This window comes from Poecilia mexicana, unplaced genomic scaffold, assembly GCF_051168715.1.
Source record: "Poecilia mexicana isolate PSO_F unplaced genomic scaffold, ASM5116871v1 scaffold_21, whole genome shotgun sequence".
Taxonomy (NCBI): Eukaryota; Metazoa; Chordata; class Actinopteri; order Cyprinodontiformes; family Poeciliidae; genus Poecilia; species Poecilia mexicana.
The window spans coordinates 9,957,710-9,976,515 of record NW_028263390.1 but is presented as its reverse complement, the minus strand read 5'-3'; the positions used below and the strand labels follow the sequence as shown (position 1 = coordinate 9,976,515).

Below are 18,806 nucleotides of genomic sequence, written 5' to 3'. Positions count from 1 at the left end.
AATCTTGTTAAATTCTTGCTGGTACTTATTACATCAAAATATTGTCATATCTCATGAAAGACAATATTTTTTATACCAATGATCGCCCCAAGCTGGCCTAACCAGGCATGGCAGTTTCTCTTTCTATTTGTTACCACATTGATTATCTAACTAGTAAATTAACAACAGATAACATAAGCTGAATTTGAAGATTACTGTGTGAAACGTGTCTGATAAACTGATAAACTAGGCAACAAAAAAAAAATTCTTGGTTCATACTGTGCATTCAAGGGCTCTTGGGAGCCCCCTGCTGACATTATTTAAAATAAAAGGAAATATGACTTAATTTGCCCTTGGATTGATGGTGTTTGAGATATGAGAACATTTCAGAAAGAATCATTCTAATTGACAATCATTTCAAAAGCATAATATCTAACAACTATTTATGGTGTGATTGGAGAACTTCATGTGGAAGCAAGATCCATCCCAATTACTTTCAGGTGGGCCAGTCTTGGATCAGCTGCAGTTTTCTGCCCACATCCTGACTTCAGACAAATTGTACATGCCTCCATACATCAGATAGGAATGTCAATAAATTGGTGTCTTTTGCTTAGTCGTTTTGGTTAGATTGTTAAGCTTGAAAATGTTCATGTTCTGATCTGTTGTAGGTTCTGGTAGGGATGTTGGAAAAAACAACTGGAACAGTTTGTAAAGGATGTTTTTATCACTTTTTTCTCTCCCATATTTTTCTATATCACACAACAACACCAATTTATGCACACGTAAGGCAATTGAATATTAGAAAATGACATAAAGTGGCGACTTCTAGAATCATTTTTGAAAGATAGTATAAAAAAAGCAACTTATATATTCACTTTTTTACGTTATGTTTTATAGCAACATTGAAAGCAGTGGACTGAATTATCTTTACAGGAAAAATATCTTCATACTCAGATGTAACCTTTAGGTGACGCTGTGCTTTTACCCATAGCAGCTCCCCTCTCCCTCCGTCTCCTCTCCATCCAATATGGCGCCGTCCGGGACGGCTGCTCCGCATCATCATCACTGGGCGGGACCGCGGTGGGTCGAGCTTCGCCCTGCCAGCAGCTGAGCACTTCCGCCGGGGGTCAGGTTTCGCCTCTCTCCGTCATTCGGCATTTAAATTGGGCTGCAGGACATCAGCTGCTGCCCCACTCAGCTTTGCTGCGTGACAGGAAAAATAACGCCTAGCGCTAGCTGAAACATTTAGCTTTTCATTTCTTTTTTTTTGGTCTCGGAAGCAGCAGAATTACCCGCGGACCCTGGAAGAGGTTCGGGTTGTTTTGGAGCAGAAGAGCAGGAGAAGCTGAACAATAACGGTGGATGCACACTGACAGACAGCCACATCATTTCTGGGACTCCTCTGCTAACTATTGGATCATACTGAATAGCGGTAACGGTGCGCTGTGCCTGAGCAGAATAAATACGTTTTTTCTCAATGGAGTTTGTTTACTGATGCAGATTAGTAAACAAACAAACAACGACAAAAAAAAAAAAAAAAAAAACTCATTCAAAACAGTGCTGGGTAGCATTAGTGGCCTGGAGCTGGAAGGACCGATGAGCCCGATTGAATTGTAATAAATAGATATGCTGTTTCACTGATTTTAGTTGTAGGTAAAATTAAATTCCCTCCAGATTATTTCATCAACTTTATTCAGAGCAGGTTAAACTTTGACATTTAATTTACTTGACCACTTTGTGACAAATTAACTTTGCATAATTTTTTGTAAGTATTGGTTTTGTCCATTTTTCATATTTTTCTATACAAAAAAATAGATCCGTCATTTTTTTCCCCTCATATATGCAAAAACATCTCCCTACACTTAATTTTTGTACCTGCATGTCAGGAAAAAGCTGAACAAAAGCTGACCTGTGTCCCGCTAATCTTCCAGTAATTTTTTTTTAAATTGTTGGCTTCCCCCCCACCCTCACCCTAAAAGTTGGTGAATCAGTCCAACAGTAGGTAAACTGCACCAATGTTCAGCTGGCTTGGAACCGATGACCGGAGGAAGAAGGAGCCAGAAGTCTTTCAGACAGTCAGTGATGGACTGAAAAAACTCTACAAGACCAAACTCCTGCCGCTGGAGGAGAGCTACAAGTTCCACGAGTTTCACTCTCCGGCACTAGAGGATGCTGACTTTGACAACAAGCCGATGGTCCTGCTGGTGGGGCAGTACTCCACTGGAAAGACGAGCTTCATACGGTGAGACTGTGCAGCCGCACTCTTGTTAGACTTTGTTAGATTGAAAGATGAAATGCACACGGCAGGAGAAAACAGAAAGATAAAAACAAGGAGAGGCTGACACGCCCAGTCAGACTCTTGTGGACAAACCACACTGTTAAAAATCACAAATGAAACATAGGACAATTAAAATGGCACAAAGGGCCTGTGGTGAACGTCTGCAGACTATATGTACTCTATAAAAATGTTTATTTAACAGACACGTTCAGACACGCACACACACACACAAATGTGTTGCATCTGGAAGCATCACTGCATGGAACAGCATTCTTTCCTTGCATCTTATCTTTATGCTAATGTACCATGCAGAAAATAGCTTCTGATAAAAACGTAGTTCCTTATGTAGAACAACTGTGATCAAATGTTTTGAGATAAAATGCCCGACATGCATGCTGTATCAGGGTTTTCAGTTCATTTGTCGTTTCTGATCTGCTGATCGCAGATCAGATCCAACAAGGAGAATCTCTGATTGATAGTTTTTCAGTCAGCGATATAGTGAGGCTTGCAGCATCCAGAGATCTCATCATGGCTATGAGAGGTAGACCTGGTTTTCATGGAGATGCAGAAACTGTTCAGTAATGTTTACCACCTCATCCAGTCCTTTGTGCTATGGAGGAAAACGTATGCAGACCATATTGTTTGTTTTTTTTCCCCTTTGTATATTTGAGTGTATATTACCAAGACATATTTCATCCAACAACTTTTACAATTTCAGTGCATAACTATTGTTATTTTTCTGCTCTTTAACAGGAAGTGTTGCTTGTTCAACTATTGATTTAGAATTTTTTTTTTTACTTTTGAGAAAAAGAAATCATTTTTTGAGATACACTAACATATTAAATCCAAATATTAAACCATTATTGTTTTTGTTGACAAAAGGTTTTTCAAATATGTTATGCTATTAATGTTGTGGCATTAGTGATGATTAATTGATGGTTGTGCAACTGACTTACACTCCAAACCAGTGTTTTATTTGCTGTGTTGGAGTTTTGAGAACCGTAGAGGGATTTATAAATCTTCTTACATTCCTGTTGACAAACCTGCATTGGGCTTTACACAATTAGCATGTACCTTTTTTAAATCAACCAAGTAATCTACTAGTTACTGTTTTTTTTTTCACCAGTGCTTCCTAAAAATCTGATTTTATTTGCTTGCATATACTTTTCTTTGTCAAATTGTTGACAGATCAAGGTTCTAGAGTAATTTGACCTTCAAAAAATTACTCAAGATGTAACAGACTTTCAGATAAATAAAGTATCATAAGTCATTTTTAACCACTGAAGAGGTAGAGCTGTCAGTTTCAATCCTGTCTCTAGGGGGGGGGGGAAACAGAGATTAAGGCAATATTTCAACAAACTTTACATTTTTTTTAATTTGGTAAATGGTTCGTTTTTAACCTACATGCATTCTCTGGATTTACTCAAGATATATTTTTGATGCATTTTTTCAAATGTAACCACAATTTTGACTGAAAATTTTAGAGCCAAAACTCAAAGTAGGTCAATATATTTTCGTTTTTGCTTCGACTGCATTTTCTGTGGCCTATCAAAGCACATGACCTGGACTACCCCTGGAATTAATGTGTAATGCTGAGCAATATTAGCAGCACGGCGTTGAGCCTCTTTTAAGCCGAGGAGCGTCTGCACACACACTTGCACAGAGACACGCTTGCAGAGAGCGCTGTGGGTAATTAGCGAGTTAAGGCTTTGAAAGCCAGAGAGATGATGCTGTTAGTGACTTCCTGCTACAAGACATGGAGACATCCCTGCTCTCTCATCTTCCTCATAAAGGTCTAATTCTCTTTCTCTCTCTCTAACTCCCTCGGTCTCTGATGGCTGCTCCCCCGGTCAGCTGCCTGACCCCACACCACCAGCATTTTAACAACACAATGCAGAATGTACGAACCGCTTAGTAATGTTTGGTCTAAGCTCTTGCTCCTGCAACTCTTGCATACTTTGCAAAGCAACATTTCTTGCAAAACAAGGCATTGCTGCACCTCCTTGTTCTGCAGCTCATAGATAAGCCCAGTGAACCTCATCGTTAGGCTGAATTTACTGATTTAACCTCGCACGGTGTCAAAGAGCGAGTAATCTCCTGCGCCTTTTTCCCCCCCTTTTTTTTCCTTTTAAACCTCACGATGTATGATTTATTTGCAGATTTTATGAAACATGCTGCTGTGAGTCTTCAAATAAATTTGTAGTCCAAGTGCAGAATTCAAGCTGAGGTGATCCAGAATGACGCGAATGTTATAACTGTGCACACAAGCTGTACTCGTGTGAGGTTGTATATCATGCATCATCCTCGTAGCTGAGCCACGGATCTGTGTATATGTTGCACAATGTTCTCACAGAAAGGAGGGTTCACGCTACTCAGGCGCGTATGCATAGAGATGGCCCTACCAGGCACCACTGTCTCCTCTGGCAAGGTGTGTCTTTTGTCAGATAATCTTATGGAAATATTCCACAGATCCCAGTTTACACTTGAAACATGTAACCCTCCAACTTCCAGTTGTCAAAATCTTTCCTCAAGGTCTGCTAATGCTATTAGAATTGTAAAAAGTCCCATAAAATTTCTCCACGAGTTTAAAAGGTGACGTTTAAAACAAAAAATACAATTCAGAATTCAATCTTAAACACATGACATGTCTAATAAGTATTTTCAACCTTGGCTGTCACAACTTTTTGTGCCCTGCAACACTTTTAGAGTTGCCCTATTAATTCAGTGGAAAGGGAACACATGATGCTGTAAAAATATGATAACCAGATACCAGATAATCCGGTCTCCATTGATTTTTACTTTTGTCCCTTTTTTATGTTGATGCGCCTCTGCTTTCACGTGCCATGCAGACTACACATGAGCACCACTGCTACAAAATTGATGCAACTATGAGTCGCATGTTACAGCAATAGCATAATATTACTTAATTCAATTCTTCACACTGCATTGACGAAGATTTGTTCACTTTGGTTTGCTTGGCACTGAAACTGAAAGCTGACCGCCTCGCCTGCCCTACTTATTGCTTAGTTTTGCTAGTAGCTATCTGACAACTTGAGGCGCTAACGGGGTATTTAAATTACGTTAGCAGGCTGCCAGTTGGTTTTTCAATAAGGAACAAAGTAAAAGGTCAAAACAAGACCATGTTGTCACAGCTAAACTGACCAACCCTGTCCTGCTGCAGCAGAACACTGAATTTTTTCAAAGATGTGATGGGATTTGATGTTGCATTCATCCCCTTCGTCACATTTGGACCCACTTAACTGACATTTTTAAATATGTCGATGCACAAAGAAAGATGGGAGCAGTGTGGCCTCAGCATTAGTTTTTGTGATATTCATAGGCTAAGTGAAATTTGAAATGCATTTGGCAAAACACCAAAATGCCAAATGCAGTGGTGCGTGAAGGAGAAATAAACTTGCCTTGCCTTGTCCCACATAGCTGCTCTTTGTTCTTTCTGGTAGCATTTTCTTGGAAGCCTAGTCCCACTTAATGGAAAACCTGTTCCTATACGGCTGGTTTAGTTTTATAAACTGCTGGACTGTTTGAAGAAGTCCCTCATCTCGTTTAGTTTTAACACCGTGACCTTCAATTTCACCTGCAGCTACCTGCTGGAGCAGGATTTTCCCGGAATGCGGATTGGCCCGGAGCCCACCACGGATTCTTTCATTGCGGTGATGCACGGCGACACCGAAGGAGTCATCCCCGGGAACGCTCTGGTGGTCGACCCCAAGAAGCCCTTCAGGAAGCTGAACGCGTTTGGAAACGCTTTCCTGAACAGGTAGACGCCGCGGTTCAGCGAGCGCACGCACACGTTCGGCGAGGTCGCCGATTAACGCGGCGCAGGTGTCGCCGGACGTCTCAGGAGGAGTGTTCAGGGGAAGCAACATGTTATTTAGAGGTAAAGGTAGAGGGGAAAGGCTGCAGCAGCTAAGAGAGAACAAGTGAGAATCCACACCAGCGCTCCACATTCCTGTGTGATTGAATTTCTCTCCTCTTATGGCTCAGACTTTTTTTTTTTTTAGATTCTTTTAAATGGGTGCCTGTGTGAGCCACTGCACTGCCATCCTCCTGAAAAACTCTCTACTCTTTTTTTTTTTTTTTTTTTTTTTTTGCAGATATGCTGTCGCAGATATTTTACTGCTGAGAAAGAGCATAATGAGTTAGAATTAGAGGGGGTTGCCATGGGGATGACCCCTAACGTGTTCATATTTATTCAGCTGAGCAAACAGAGACGAGACGAGTAAGAGGAGAAAGGAGAGGTAGAGGTGTCCCAGTGTGGGACAGTGTTTGTTATAAGAACACTTTACACTTCTGTCCTGATTTGGTCTAACGTCACTGCCTTCTCCTCTCTATGTGTGTGTGTGTGTGTGTGTGTGTGTGTGTGTGTGTGTGTGTAGGTTTGTGTGCGCCCAGCTACCTAACCCTGTGCTGGAAAGCATTAGTGTGATCGACACGCCAGGAATTCTGTCTGGAGAAAAACAGAGAATAAGTCGGGGTAAGACACACACTTGTCACTCTCGCTCTTTTAAATATTCCTCTGTTTATGTTGCTGTGTGCGTGCACACGCGTGCGTGCTTGTGTGTGTTTGTTAGTTCATCGGACCCACTCAGCTGCAGGCTCACAGTCCCACTGATCTCTGAAACCCAGTGTCAGCATTTCCTTTGGACACTCTTGTCTCTTTGTTTGTTTTTAGCTGTTGCTTTCAGGAGGATTATGCCTCATTCATTTCAAAGAGCAGGAAGCGGAGACAAAAAAGATGAGCTTCGAATTCACTCTTGGCACACGCACATGCATATTTTTACTCTGCAGCCCTGTAACAAATTGATTTAATACCCTTTTTCTTCCCCCCACAAGTACTTCCTAAATAGCAAACAGAGCTGCAGATGAGAGCACAATCACACATGCTGAGTTTGTCATGGGTTAGATGCTCAAACATAGTAAGCCACAGCTGCAATGTCCATAATTCCCGTTGTGCATCACACACAACTTCATTGCCACATGTGTGTCTCGGCAACGCCTTTTCACTTGACTGTCCAGCACAGGCAGAGATCCTTTTAATCACCAATAAGAACAAGCTGTTACATGTGGTTTAGGTTTAGATCTTAAGTCATTGTGAACAGAAAACACAACCTGAGAAGAACCCTAGTGCCGCTTCGGAGGAGGGAAATTAAAGGTCTCGAATGACAAGACTTTCACGTTTCTGGTAAAACCCTGGAATAAATACATTTTTAGGGGGAATTTGTGACACCAAGATGCCACTTTATGTTGAGAGTAATTTCTCCTAGTTCATAAAGACACACTTCTACCTTAGTTGAATGCCTTGTTTTCTTGTTTTCCCAGTTTCCCACCTCCCACTACAATTGCTTGTATTGAAAGAGTTGGGTTACTAATTAAAAGTTCCCCAATATTGAGGTAAAATACAACTTTTTATTGGTATTTATTGAACAAATCAATATATGTAGATAGATTTTTAAAAAAAAAAAAAAATAAGTATGGAAGATGCTACTTATGAAAAGAAAATCTCAAAAATTATTTCAGTATTTTTCAGCATTATCAGAGAAAAAAATTACACTATGCAGTTTATATCAGAAGTGAATAAAATATGTCAGCTTTTCAGTCTAACTTCACAGTTTGAATGATTTTACATTAAAAACAGTTCTTTGTCTGAACAGAGAAAATCAATCCTTAAACACAACGCAGCAGTTAATTACAAAAGCTTGTGAAATGTTGAGCCTGACACAAATTTGTAAGAAATTAAATTTACAGTTGAACTCCAAGCTGTCTAATTGTAATTAATATTCATTATTAATTGTAATCTTTTGGGTTATTTTACATGATTTGACACCGAGACTTGGTAAGACCATGTCGAACTTGTATTAAACTTTTTGAAAAAGTGAAGATATCCGCGGAATGGTGGACCGGCTAGTCAGACAAACGATGGATCTGGTGAATCAGCTGATTGTGAGTCTGTCGGAATAATTTTCAAACACATGCGAGACCTGCAAGCAGAAGAACATACCATCTGTGATGCCGTTGCACAACTGAGAGAAAACAGTTCACCACATTCTTGGTGGAGCCAGAGCAGATTTGGCAGATTGATGCAACTGGAAGGCTTTTAAAGTCCAGACGATGTTACTGTACGTAACTGTGCAACATAAAACCTTTGTAGGTGATTGATGCCTTTAACATCAACATTATTAAATGAAAACCAGAAAGAAAATCTGAGGAATTTTCAAATGAACTCAACCTTTTCACTACATCCTGATCTGAGTGAACTTGGAAGTGAACAGACGGCAAAGTGAGAGGATATTGTGGAGCAAAGCTCTTCGTTACAGGCAGAAAAGTGTTTGTGTGAGGCATGGTTGGCATTCCCTGAGCCCGGTAACGGCCTCACCATGCCAACCAGCAACATTTACAAACGAGCAGAGACTCAATAAAATACTTTCACGGCTTCGCCTTCTTTATTTCTTCTTTGCTTACCGCTGTTGCCCTTTGGTGATTGTTTTTTTTCCCTCTCTTACAAGAAGCCTGATTTTGTTAGTTGCAGGATTCATCCTAAGCTGCTCTTGTCCTGCTTTGGTTTCCGTCGAACCTTCTTAGCGATGCATGCATTTCACACACTTGCCTTTCAAAACACGTCATAAAGATGCATAAATTTTCTTACGCAGTTAATTCCCAAGCAGTGAGATCTGCAGATCACGGCTGATTACTTCATAGCCGGGGTGGGGTTAGATGCTTCTATTTGGAGTTTCCTCAAAACGCGAATGTGGAAAGGAGTTTTTCATCTGTTATTATCTCCAGCTCTTCTCTTGAGAAACGACTTCGACCGAGTGATTAGTGAATACGAACAGAGCGTTATTTAGGTGTGGCAGTAGTTGATTTAACACAGCCCTGTGTCAGCTCATTTTTATGGCTTTCTTTGGTCATTTTTCCCAGGAAATACAACTGAATCAGCACAGATGTGTTTTGTCCTCTTGTCCATTTTGTAATCCCTTCCCGCCATCTGAGTCGATTTATTATTCATCGCGTATGAGTTTAGTAATTCCGCATCTGTATACAACTGTATGCTCTTTTTTTTTTGTCCACATCCTTTCTTTTTCCACTTTTCATTCATTGTGTTATCAGATTTCACCTTTATCTATTTGTGTGTCTAGATGAGGAGTTGTCAGGATATAGCTCTCTGCGTAGATGTCCTTACGGAGGTACAGTAGATTATCTGACAAATCTCAGAGTCGGCCAGCTGCAAAAATCGCTCGATTTTTGATAAGTGTTTGAGTTCATGCATGTTCTTCACCAGTCTTGTCGCATATATTGGGGGGGGAAAATTGTCTTTGAGTTATATTTCTGTTTCTTCGCTGTTCAGATTGTCTAGATTTTGTTTTTCTCACCCCACAATCCCCATTTTGTATTTTTTTTCTGTACAAGACACACTGTTGCCAAAATAATCAAATCACTTGCTTTTAAGAACAAATTAGATTTAATGATATCCTATATTTAATGTAAAGGTTCTGGTCTACACTTTTTGGCTATAAGGCTGAAATGTGGACCGTTTTTCCAGATGCTGATTCAAACATCTGATTCAGACATCTGAATTCAATGATCCTGATGGGTGCGCAATTACGTTTAGTATTTCAACAACTAATCAAATAGTTTTTTCCAGTTCTATTCTGACCTTTAACAGCCTGATTTTACAGTTTAAATGCATCATTTTCAGGTAAAATGTTAGCAGTGTAAATGAACTCGCCGAAGCGTTTCTACAGATTTAGTTTTCTACACTTGTGGTTTAGCAGGCTGAGGCACATCGAACCCTTTCGAGATTAAAAACGGACCTTAAAATGTCTTAACTTCCCCCCTCAATATGTGATAAGTTGGCGAGGAACAGTAAATTCTTCTATTTTGCTCTATCTTGTTTTCTCAAGCAGCAGATCGATTCATGCAGGTCCCTGGTGACACATCAGCTAACCTTCTGCTAACTCCGACAGAACGACGAGTCTGTTAAAACCATGTCAGATTTAATGTTGTCATGTGTTGAAGACCTTAGCTTTATCAAGACTAGTTAGTTAATCATTCATAGCTGTTATAGATTAAAAAAAAGTCCCTTTGGTAAAGGACAAGTGTTGATTTTACACCAAAATCTAATTGAAAATAGAAGAAAAAAAATTTGTTTTGTAAAAACTAGATGCACACAAAACTTCTAGATTCGTACGTTATTGTTTTTATCTTGGCGAAAGCATTTCAAAAATGAGCTTTTAAACAGTTGATATCTGCTGGCCTCCTTGCTGGTTGCTGTGGCTTATAAGTTATGGTGTAACTCATTAACCTGTAATGTACTAATTGTCCTTATGTGTTGAGTGGAAATTTCACCTCACTAATATTTCATCCTAATGTTTTATTTTATTCTATGATTCCTTCAGGCAAACCTCATGTTTGTCCTTTAGTGGCACGCAAGGCCAAACATCAATGATGATGATGATTTTCTCACTGATTAATTTACAGTAGAGGACAGTGGTGGTGGTTTTCACTGAGTGAGGATTTATATATTTTATTTTAATTTTAAAACCTAAAACAGGTCCTTTTTTTTAATGCAAAAAAGCCCTTTTGGTGTGTAACGTCGAGAGTTCGACCTTCAAGAGGAAACAACATTCTTCTCTGTCAACGTGTTTTAATAAAGTTCTTGTTTCTTTTGGCTCTGCTTTATTCTGGAGTCACCGTAGTTTCTCTGGAGAGTATAGATCCATCATCACCTGAAGTTTCCTTTTTTTTTTCTCACATCACGTCGAGAGTTGAGAACTGCACTTGCTGTGCTTGTTTGAAGGACAATCAGTAGTTTGAATTTGTTTTTTGTTTTTTTTTTTGGTTTTGGTATCTCATTTTAGGCTACGACTTTGCTGCTGTCCTCGAGTGGTTTGCAGAGCGTGTGGACAGGATCATACTGCTGTTCGATGCCCACAAACTGGACATTTCTGACGAGTTCTCGGAAGTCATAAAGGCCTTAAAGAACCATGAAGACAAGATCAGGTACTGTAAGGCTTCTAACTACCAGATCATCATTTCGAATTCATAAAAGTTTCCTACGCTCTCTGGAAAAGAGAACCACATCCAGATAATTGACTGTTTTTTTGTCCAGACTTTTTTTTCATCTTATTTTCTTTTTTCAATTAAACAAATCTGGTGCCAAATAAATGAAGTACTTGGCAATAACTTCCCTCGCTTTGTCTTTCATTTGCAAACTCGTAGCTTGATTTTAACATTTTACCTACAAACATTTCCATCTTTGACTGAATCAATGACACCCATACAAATGGAAAAAAGTAGAGCGAGTTTTTCTACCGGTTCAATCTCTAGAAAACTTCAAAATTCAGGTTGACTAAGTAGCACTAAAATTGTGATTTGCTGGAGTTTTAACGGCATCTGCATTGACAAACTATTGCTTTTAGTCTAAGATCCTAATTTCCTTGACAGGACCAAGAGTAACACATTTTGAAATAAAGCTCATGTGAATTAATCCAGAAGCAAAATGCTCTATTTTAAAAATCAGTGATCTACCAGCCATAAGATCCAGATACTTTTTAAGGAGGTTTCAAATATAGAAACAAGTACGGAGTTTAGTCTGGAATCTGGAACCCAGTTGATGAATATTTTGTTGTGCAAAACTATTTCGTCTTTTTTTTTTTTTTTTTAATCACCTTCTTACAAGCAGCTCATTCGCTCTGTTTTCTGTTGTTTTCTCCAGAGTTGTGCTGAACAAGGCGGACCAGATCGAGACCCAGCAGTTGATGAGAGTGTACGGTGCCTTGATGTGGTCGCTGGGCAAAATAGTCAACACACCCGAGGTACAAAGATGGACGTTCACGTCACGCAGTTGTTTGGCATTTTGGCATTGTGGTGAAACAAACGTAAAGTTTGAGGCTGTATGGAGTGAAAATCATTTGAAATGGGGATACAGGTCCAGATTATTCACACAACACCTCATTACGGAGAACGACTTTTCAGCAAGATACACGAGTTTGTTTTCAGTCAACAATTCCTTAGTTACAAGTGAAATAATCTGCCAGTGGAAGAAGATATTCTGGCTTAAAGTACAGGAAAAATGTCTTGTTCCACTGGCAGATTATTTAAGTTATAACAAGTTCTTTTTCATTAATATTAAGTTGTTGCTAACTTCAAACAATCTCCTATATCTTGCTGAAAAGTTCCTTGTAAGTTAGTTTTATATTTTTTTAAGTATACCAAGATATTTGCAATAGAAACTAGATCAAAAATACTTGGTAATATTTAGTGGTTTTGGAGTGTTGTGGTTTATGATGTTGTTAGCGCTCTTCTTCCCTCTTGATGTTTTTACGCTAATTTGTGACGGTATGTCACTTAAAATCCTAGCAGGAAATATTGGAGTTTGTGGTTGTGGCAATAGTTGAGAAAATGTGAATATTTTTTTACTCCAAACCTGCCGTTGATTTTTTTTTTTCCGCTTTTCTCATCTGCAGGTGATCCGTGTCTACATCGGCTCGTTTTGGTCTCACCCGCTGCTGATCCCTGACAACAGGAAGCTTTTTGAAGCGGAGGAGCAGGATTTATTTAAGGACATCCAGTCTTTACCCCGAAATGCGGCACTTAGAAAACTCAATGATTTGATCAAGAGAGCAAGACTTGCCAAGGTGAGGCTCTGGCTGGAAGGACAGCAGAGATCTGGAACATTTTCTCCCAAACACTGTGACCCAGAGCCAGATTAACAGGACCTCTAATGACGTGGCCGAATGTCAGCATCATGCGCATATGTTTCCTATTTGTTTCCCCCCCGCTCTCCGTCCCTCCTACGGCTGTTAACCTTGACAGGGAAGCGCTTATCGCTGTCGCAAAACCGATCGCGTGGGACAAACATCGTTTTTCAGCTCTTGAGTGAATTATCTCCCGTTTCCTCTCTGAGCAGGAAGTCAGGTAGGAGCCTCACGTCGTAGTTTGGGGAAGGGCGTACGCTCGGACGCACAGATTTATCGGAGTTGATGGAGGTTTTCCTGCTCGACAGCTCATGGGTGTGTTTGAGTGTTTCAAGGACGGGAGGCGGAGGCAGGAAAACGCGCATGCATCAACACGGCAACCCCACAAACATTATGGATTTTTTTTTTTTTTTTGCGGAACTTTTCTTTTGCTACATTCATTTTCTAAATATTTTTTTTTCCCTATTTCAACCTCCAAAATCTGATGCAATAGTTTGTCTAATGACTAAAACAAACCTGAAAGATTTAGTGGATGAGAAAACTAGTTTCAGGAATGCTGAGTGCAACACCAAGCTGTGATTACAACAAAATAACAAATTATACATTGCAAAGGTTTGAAGTCATACGTAAAAGATGGGAGGTAAGAACATAGCAATTAAAAGCAGATGCATGCAAACACTTTATTCATTTTTTATGGTAATGTTGTCTATTTTGATGACTTGTTATGATTAAACCTGGCTGGATGAAGATGATTTTTGTTCAAAACTCATAGATTTTTATTATTCACGGTCAGGTGCAGCCAGAGGCTTTGTATCTACAGATGAGATGTTTTGAACTTGTTGAACTTTCTGAAATGCTTTTGTCACAACTGGTTATTTTTATCCCAGTACATCGTAGGCAAATAATATAATAGTTAACATGATGTAGCTGAACATCGTCAAAAAAAAGTTTATTTAAACCGTTTTTTTCTTGTGTGTAATTTTGATGATCTCAAGCAAATGAAAACCAAATATTCAGATTCACATGAAATCTGAATGTTACATCAAATATATATGTATCTTTAATTATCCAAAAGTTGTTTTATTTATAGTCCACACTGTTGAGTTGATGGAAAGTTGAGTAGAAGGAAAAAGTGTGGTTAAAAATTATGCTGAAGCAACAGGGATAATGGAGGAAGTAATTTGGATTGTTACTCAATGGTTCGTGATCCTTTTTTTTCTTATGAAGCTATATATAGTATGCTGTTTGGAAGTCAATGTGGCAGAGTCTGGAGGAAGAGTGAATCCAGGCTGCTTGAAGCTTAATGTGAAGCTTCTGCAGTCAGTGATGATTTGGGGAGCCATGTCATCTGCTGGTTCTGGTCCTGAACCTCTTTTGGACCTTTCTGCTCCGGTTTTGAGACTGATATTGTGACCTCATTATTCAGGATCGAGTTTCCACTTTAACAGCCATCTGTGAATAATTTCTGTTTGTTTTCCATCTCAGCTTGCGTGAACTCAAATCGGTGTCTTAATTGCAAAAACGTTAAATGCTGACCTGTCGAGAAATATCCTGATGCTCCCCGCCTTCGTTCGCAGGTCCACGCCTACATCATCAGCTCTCTGAAGAAAGAGATGCCGTCTGTGTTCGGGAAGGAGAACAAGAAGAAAGAGCTGATTGCCAGTCTTGGAGACATTTACAAGCGCATCGAGAGAGAACATCAGATCTCGCCCGGAGATTTCCCAAACCTGAAGAAGATGCAGGTGAACGGAGAAGGAAGCGAATGTTTCAGGGGGTCACGGATGACGTCATGATCTGACGTTGACTTTTGTTTTCCAGGACCAGCTCCAGGCTCAGGACCTCACCAAGTTCCAGCCTCTCAAACCCAAACTTCTGGAGGCAGTCGACGACATGCTGGCCAACGACATCGCTGGCTTGATGGTGCTGGTTCGCCAAGAGGAAACCCAAAAGCCCAACGCAGTGGTGAAGGGCGGCGCGTTCGACGGCACCCTGGACGGTCCGTTCGGGCACGGATACGGGGAGGGAGCCGGCGAAGGCATCGACGAGGCGGAGTGGGTGGTTGCCCGCGACAAACCCGCGTACGACGAGATTTTCTACACCCTCTCCCCCGTCAACGGAAAGGTGACCGGAGCCAACGCGAAGAAGGAGATGGTGAAGTCAAAATTGCCCAACACTGTGCTGGGGAAGATCTGGAAGCTGGCAGATATCGATAAGGACGGGATGCTGGATGACGAGGAGTTCGCTTTGGCCAATCACCTGATCAAGGTGAAACTGGAGGGACATGAGCTGCCCTCAGAGCTGCCCGCACACCTGGTGCCTCCTTCCAAGAGGAAAATAGCCGAGTAAAAGAAAAAGAAGAGAGAGAATAGATTCATGCCCAGAGAAAACTGTAACTGGAGGACTTCAACTTACAAATGTACAAAAAAAGGAAGATATCCGTCGTCCAGTCCTGTTGTTTCTGTCATTCCAACGTCTTCACAGCATTTCAACTTCCATCAAATTGAAACTACTTGATATAAGCAGATTTTTGAACATTCGTACAATTGGACAAAATTTTGTTGAATTTATCCTGCAAATATTTGAACAGTCACAGAAAGCTTTTATTAGAGCCTAACGAAACAGCTAAAACAGACAGTAGGATAAAAATAGACGTCAAACATGTAAGTACAGTCAGTAGATAATAAAATAAAACATAAAGCACCTTAGCAATATTAAATCAAAGTGAATTACAGTATTTCACAGCACTTGTTCTGTCTGGTACTGTGTTACTTTGAGTTTTCCAGGCATGTAATTAATTTTCTGATCCATGTTTAAGGCTGACATAAAAATGAAAGGTTTCCTGTAAGGCAGAAGAATACCCAAAACAAAACGATGGTTATCACTACAATTTGCTGTAGCACCTGGATTAGCTTTTGTTGTTGAATAATTAAAATTTGAATTAGAGAATATGAATTTAGTTATTTTTCTTTTCTTTTTGTGATTCGTAACCTGCTTCGAATCTCATTAACATGTTCCGATACTGTGACACTAATAACAATCTACGTTATACGTTTTGTTTTTGACAGAGACTGAATATTGAATGTGCAGATGCTTGTTATTTCTCCGTAGATTTGTCATGGCCATTGTATGTATTTTATGTATGTGTGTGCATCTGTTTGAAAACGTGCATCGGTGTTAACATATTTGTATTTTCATTTTACATCTCACAAGCTACTGACTTGGGAATTTTCCAGTGAATTATTACAAAAATGGTCCAATAACATCCTGGTGGAGCTAGTATTTTATCATTTTGTACAAAGTGTATTTCGAACCATTTAAAAAGTATCTCATGCCGGCAGACTTTACTTTCTGAATCATGTGTTTCGCTGAAAGAAACTCACATTACGGTATTTCTAACATTAGCATGACGTTTATAGCTTCTCATAGTTTCTAATTGGTCAGTAATGAAATGAAATGACCACATTAGACTCGATTCCATTTTAGCCAGAGATCCTTAAAAGTTGTCAGAAGAGTAAAGGGGTTACATAGCAACTCAAAGTAAATATTTCCACTTCTCTCCTTCTCAGTGTTCTTCATACGCTTTGCAGTTTTAAATCTAAAGTTATTGTCATTCCAGCTTTCTTTATCCAAATCAAGTCTGGACTTTGGCTGAGGTAAAAACATTATTATATTACTTCAGCTCAGACGAAACAAGTTGATGACATTGAAAGATGGCTCTAACCCTTAATCTGCAAGGAATAGGAACTAAGATCTATTTTCGGCTTAAAGCATAACAGCATTCCATTAGTTTATTGTTGGAAAGGTTTGGACCCGATCGGCTACGCATTTTTCCTTTTTTTGTTTTTGTAGTCCTGGTTTCTTAATTAATCATAACAGCATGTTGCTTCCTGAGAAGTTTGTGCTGCAACTACAGAAATACTCTATTACTCTACTAGTGACTGGCTTTATGAAGAAACTCTAACCGCACCATTTACACTAGTTTCAGATGGCTGGAAAGTCATCAGCAGCATGCTTTACTCATTACATCCCTGTATGTCATCAGATGAGTGCATTCACTTGAATACGGAAAAGCTGCCTGTTGAATGTGGATTGCAAAATCCTCCGGCGGTTTTCATAGGTTGCGACATGAAATAAGTGGCATCGCTGGCGTTTCCAGTGTGTTTTCTGTTTGTCGGATGATGATGCATTCCTTCGATGTGTACCTCGCTGCTTTTCTGTCTTCGGAAAAAGTTTAAACGTGGAATAAAAATCATCTTCAACTGCTTCACCTGTGGCTTTTTCTTAAATAAAATACAAAAGTAACCATGCTTTGAAAGGAGGTTTTATCTCTTAAGTCTTGTGCTGCATAAGGCAAAACTACAGTGGAGTACCTGCTAGTCTTGAGTTTTAATTTTACTCAAGGTAAGAGTATACCTCTAACTTTTAGAGTTAAGGTTTGGGTGTAAAGTTGGAAGCTCGTCATTCCTTTGCAACTCCTCTTTTAGCAAGAGCAGCAAAGTCACAGCACCTCCCTCAATAAAGAAGATTTGAATGAGAATCTTGATTAGAAATTAAGTTTCTGGAGATTAGACTCTGTGGGGAGTCAAAATTGTTCACTTTACACAAAAAAGCTACTGGAAAAGGAATAATACATAGTTGTATTTATATTTACACACGTTATTTTGCCGTACAGGCGCATTGGAGTTCTAGTGCGTTCAGTCTTACATCAGCATCCGATGAAAAAAAGAAAGAAAATTCACAAGAGATAAAATAAACGATGCACAAAGGGAAGTAGACCTACCGCATTTCAATATTGTATGTTTTTTTTTTTTTTTTTTTTTGTCTCAGATTAAACCCGGGAAACGCCAGTGAAAGAAAATGACTACTATACAGTAATTCAGATGGATTTCCAGCTCATCTAGGAGATAATCTATTAAATTAACTGTGTTCTCGTTCAGCCCTGACTTTGATGAACAGGGTGTGAAATCCCATACAGTATGGAAATTGAAATTCCTTCAGATTGTTTTTTTCCCCCTCCGTATCTTGGAGTCATTTTGGGGAGGATCTCGTTCAACAGTATGCGACACGGAGCACATGATAAGTCAGTTATTATTTCTGCTCAAAGCTGCAGTGGAAATGAAGTGGTGAAACAGGAGATTCCAGCTCCGACCATCTTTTTAAGGACAGGAAACGGAGCGTGTGATTCCAGCCTGGAACCACCAGCATTTCTGAATCATCCAGGGACTTCTGAATGTATGCATGTTGATGTGGCAGGAGGCCAGAGGATCCCGTTGGACTGTGACTTACAGGCTCTGTAAACCTTCAACACACACACACACACACACACACACACACATCAACACACACGCACACTGGCCACATGAAGAAGTGAAACGCAGTAATCTACTGCGCACACAGGACGGCCTGTACTTGTCCACCACTTCCTGTCAATCCCGCTGTGACCTTCATGGTTTCTCCCACAAATGCATCCTCCATTCAATAATTTCATCAAAACAGAGTTTTGGTGCATTAGTGCTAAAGTAAAGACACACACATATACAACATATTTGTGCTACTATTGTTTTTGAGATTGATAAGATCGAGAGATTTTCTTTTTTCTTTTTTTTTTTGCTTAACCTGCCGACAGTAAAAAGCTGTTTCTAGATAACGCGCCTAAATTTAATTTAGGAATAAGGGGGGGAAACAACATTTTCAACAATTTTAAGTGTGCTTATATTTCCTGGAACTCTGCAGTAAGATAATGAAGATACTTTTTTAAGATTACCAAGAAACAGATGGACAGCGAGGAGCCAAAGAGTCTTAACTTAGTGAAAGATGACTTATTTTATCAGTTT

General features: G+C 39.7%; 1 protein-coding gene across 1 annotated transcript; it reads left to right on the top strand.

The window, feature by feature from the left end:
* Positions 1-1,001: 1,001 nt before the first annotated feature.
* Positions 1,002-17,236, top strand: ehd3 (EH-domain containing 3). Its single transcript, XM_014985786.2, has 8 exons — positions 1,002-2,221; positions 5,859-6,035; positions 6,655-6,752; positions 11,134-11,275; positions 11,991-12,090; positions 12,742-12,912; positions 14,550-14,714; positions 14,791-17,236. Exons 1-8 carry the CDS (start codon positions 1,995-1,997, stop codon positions 15,316-15,318), a joined length of 1,608 nt encoding a protein of 535 aa, XP_014841272.1. The 5' UTR covers positions 1,002-1,994; the 3' UTR covers positions 15,319-17,236.
* The last annotated feature ends 1,570 nt before the right edge of the window (positions 17,237-18,806 follow it).